Genomic DNA, 3,336 nt, shown 5'->3' with positions numbered 1-3,336 from the left:
GCCTGAGCCGCCGTTTGCCGGCCGCCTTCTGTGGCGTGGTCTCCTGTGGCCGGCCGTGGCCCTCTCCACGCACAGTGCCTCTCTGGGGACTCACCCCTTCTCTCCCCCTCCTCTCGCAGCTCCCCTCCCAGGCTCTCCCGCGCCGCCTGGCTGCCGCCCCTAAGACGGACAGGCCTCCAGCGCGCAGGAAGGGGGGGCACCCCGCCCCCAGTAGCACGAGGAGCCGGGGGGGCATCTGGAGATGAGCCCCTCGCCCCGGCCGCTCTGCTAATGTTCCAGTCTCTGTTCGAGTCTCTGACTCCTAAGGATTTGACAAAATGGAGATTTTATAGGAAATGACTTTGTAAAGAAACCTCCTTCTGCTTGAGTATGTTTTTCACATGGTACACGTTTGTTTTCTATTCCGTGGGAAAGATTCCGCGGATGCTCGGAAGGAAGCCCGCCTCTGGCTGTAGCTTTGAGAACGTTCAGGTTGGCTGTGGACTTAGGGATGATGCTAATTTTCTTCTTTATACACTCCTATATTTTCCCCATTTTCTAAAACAAGTCTGTATTCACAATCAGAAAAAACAAACTTTTAATAAAAGAGTAAGTTATTGTATGAAGAGTTTGAGTAAACATTGGGTTCTTGGGGAGGTCCTAGGTTTTGGAGGGCAGGATGCTCGTACAGATGGCATTAGCAGGGTGCGGGCTGCAGCCTAGACCACGGGCCAGAAGGAAGAGCCGCTATTACAGGACCTTCCGTGTGAACAGCCCCCGAAGCGAACAAAGAAACAATATTAAAGAAAAATCCCGACAGGTATATCCACCTGGGAGGCCCCAGCCTCACGCGCACACGCTGAAGGCACGGAGATCAAAGTGCAGGACGGCGCCCAGGGACCCGGTGCAGGGCGGAGGGGGTGGGGGGGGTCGCCTGTGCGCAGGGAGGGCGGCGCTCAGCAGGCCGGCCGGGCACGCGGCCCTCCCCTGGGCCCCCACGTCACCTGGGCGGCTGCACCCACGGAGTTTGGTGCCGGTGAACGCGTGGGTCTTGTCCCCACCACCTCGAGCTAACTCTCTGGCCCCCAGGGGAGGGGAGAGGAGGACGGGTCCTCGCGCCGCTCAGGGCCACCGTCCCTGCAGAGAAACGGGGCAGATTCTCAGGAGCAGTGCCCGGCTCCGGCCCTTCCCAGGCCCCGTCTCTCCGACCCCCCGTGGAAATGTTTACTTGGCTATTTTTTACCCCAAGTGCATAAAACCGATTTGAACCAACTGTGATTTGTGGCGCGCCGTCGCCATCGGGGGCCGGGAGGTTCTCTGCCATTTTTCAAAGCTGGTGAAACGAACGCCGAGTCTCACCTCGTTATCTCCTGGGCTCCGACCTGCCACCATCAGTCAGCGCGGCCTGCGTTTTTCTTGTCACAAAGGACCGTGTGGAGAATGTTGCCCAACTTTCCAGAACGAAATCGGAGAAAGGGCGCAGTGCTGACTTCACCGTTTGTGAGCTAAATCTAGTGTAGCAGCTCCAGGTTTTACAAAATATACCGCCTGTTTCTTCACTGAAGAGCAGCGAGGAGGCGGGGGAGCAGGAGACCCGCAGACAAGCAGCCCCCCACTCTCTCCTTCCGTAACCATTTGGGGAATATTCGGAGAGGGGGACAATGAAAAACTCTGCAAGTTCTAGAAGAGCCCACGTGCAGGGGAGGTGGGTGCGGCCTCTCCCCCTCGGCTGCACTTAGCGTGGACAGCGTGTGACATGGGACTTTGTGTCCCGAGAATTCCCACAGCTGCGTCCGGGTGGTGTTGGGGGTTCTGGTGGTGGAGCATATCGGGGTGAAGACTGAGCTACCCCGGCAGGCCCAGGGGGCGCTGGCAAAGCGCGTTTCCCTGGCAACCGGCCGGAGCAGGGGGTGGTCCTGCTCCACGTGGTCCCCCAGGGCCTGCGGCTCTTCTACCTCCTCCTCTGCCCCCGGCCAGAGCAGCGACCACGTTCTGTGCTGGAGGCCAGATCGTCGTCCCTTAGGACCCCCAGCTGCCCACAGGGCAGAGGGCCGTGCCCGGCGATTTAAGCCACACACTTGGAAAGGCCACACATCACTATTGCTTCTGTTTCCCCGGGAACGGTTGCCGGGACAGCCCATGGCAGCGATGGGTGACGACCGCGCGTGCCCATCAGGAAGCCGCCCACCTCGTGTGTAAATTCAGTTCCCAAGGAGCTCGAGCGTCCCGAGGTCCTGGGGCGGCAGAAGCCACCGGCGCTGGGCTGGCCCCGGGCCCAGGAGGGCTCGGGGCCCCCGGGAGGCGGCTGGGCCTTGCCTAGTGCAGGTTCCAGCCCCAGACACGCGCCGCGCCAGGAGAGCCGCACGCCTGTCGGGCGGAAACCTGCCGACCCCTGGGTGTCCGTCCGCAGAGGTGGCCCCGCGCGACGGACCCCACGCGGCGGCACAAATGGACGAGCTCAAGTTACGCGCCGCGACACGGCCGAATCTCGCTAAGGTGGAGCGTGGGAAAAGCAGACGGCGGAAGAACAAGCACAGTGCGCTGTTCATGNCTGACGGGGCCCGACCTGCTCGGTTCTGGAGGCGAGGGGCTGGGAGCCACAGGGCATCTGCGAGGGTCACGTGCGGGATGGTCACATACAGCAGGTGGATGGAGGCCGGATTACGCGGTGACAGCGGCCCGGGACTGTCCCTACGGGAGGAAGGGTTTACAAACGCGGAAAGGGAGAACACTAGAGCTCTGTGGTGGTGGATTAGAACTCGGTGCGCCAGTGTGGACTCCCGGCCTCACATACGTCCAGATAGTTCTGGAAACTCAGATGGAGAGGTAAATTGGCGAGTTATACCCGCATCCACATGCTCCCCGGCACACCCCAAACCCCTGCTTAGTTTCCCAAGAGTCTCCAATCATCACGAACCGCGTGCACCGCAAAACAGAAATTCGTCCTCGGCTCTGGAGGCGGCCGCAGGGTGTGCCCCCAGCAAACTCTGGGGAGGGTCCCGCCTCACCTCTTCCTGGCGGAGAGCCATCCTCGGCTTGCAGACACATCACACCACTCTGTCTGTTCTCACAGAGGGGTCTCTCCGTCCCCCTGTGTCTTCACCTGGACACCCGTCATTGGCTTCAGAGCCCACCCTAACCCCCTGTGACTTCACCTTAACTGATTACATCCACGAAGACCCTATTTTCAAGTAAGGTCACATCCAGAGGCACTGGGGTTTAGGAGGCAAACATATCTTTGGGAGGGGATACGGTTCAACCCATAAAAAAACAGCCCATTAACAGCGAACCCACCTAGCACCCGACCCTGACCTTTTAAATGCCCCTGTGTACTTACGAGGAAGGGCTCCCTGGGGA

At 60.2% G+C, this 3,336-nt stretch overlaps 1 protein-coding gene across 1 annotated transcript in view; it reads left to right on the top strand.

Annotated features, from left to right (window-relative positions):
* CNTROB (centrobin, centriole duplication and spindle assembly protein) overlaps positions 1-601 on the top strand; it is a 22,314-nt gene extending 21,713 nt beyond the window's left edge. The window contains exon 18 of the mRNA XM_077746738.1: positions 118-601. Within this exon, the coding sequence (XP_077602864.1) occupies positions 118-245 (128 nt within the window). The 3' untranslated portion in view covers positions 246-601. The remainder of the gene's footprint in view (positions 1-117) is intronic.
* Positions 602-3,336: the final 2,735 nt, after the last annotated feature.

Source organism: Crocuta crocuta, unplaced genomic scaffold (assembly GCF_008692635.1).
Source record: "Crocuta crocuta isolate KB4526 unplaced genomic scaffold, BGI_CrCroc_1.0 scaffold139, whole genome shotgun sequence".
In the NCBI taxonomy this organism is placed as follows: Eukaryota; Metazoa; Chordata; class Mammalia; order Carnivora; family Hyaenidae; genus Crocuta; species Crocuta crocuta.
Note: the sequence above shows the minus strand (reverse complement) of the source record. Positions and strands in the feature narration are given on the sequence as shown.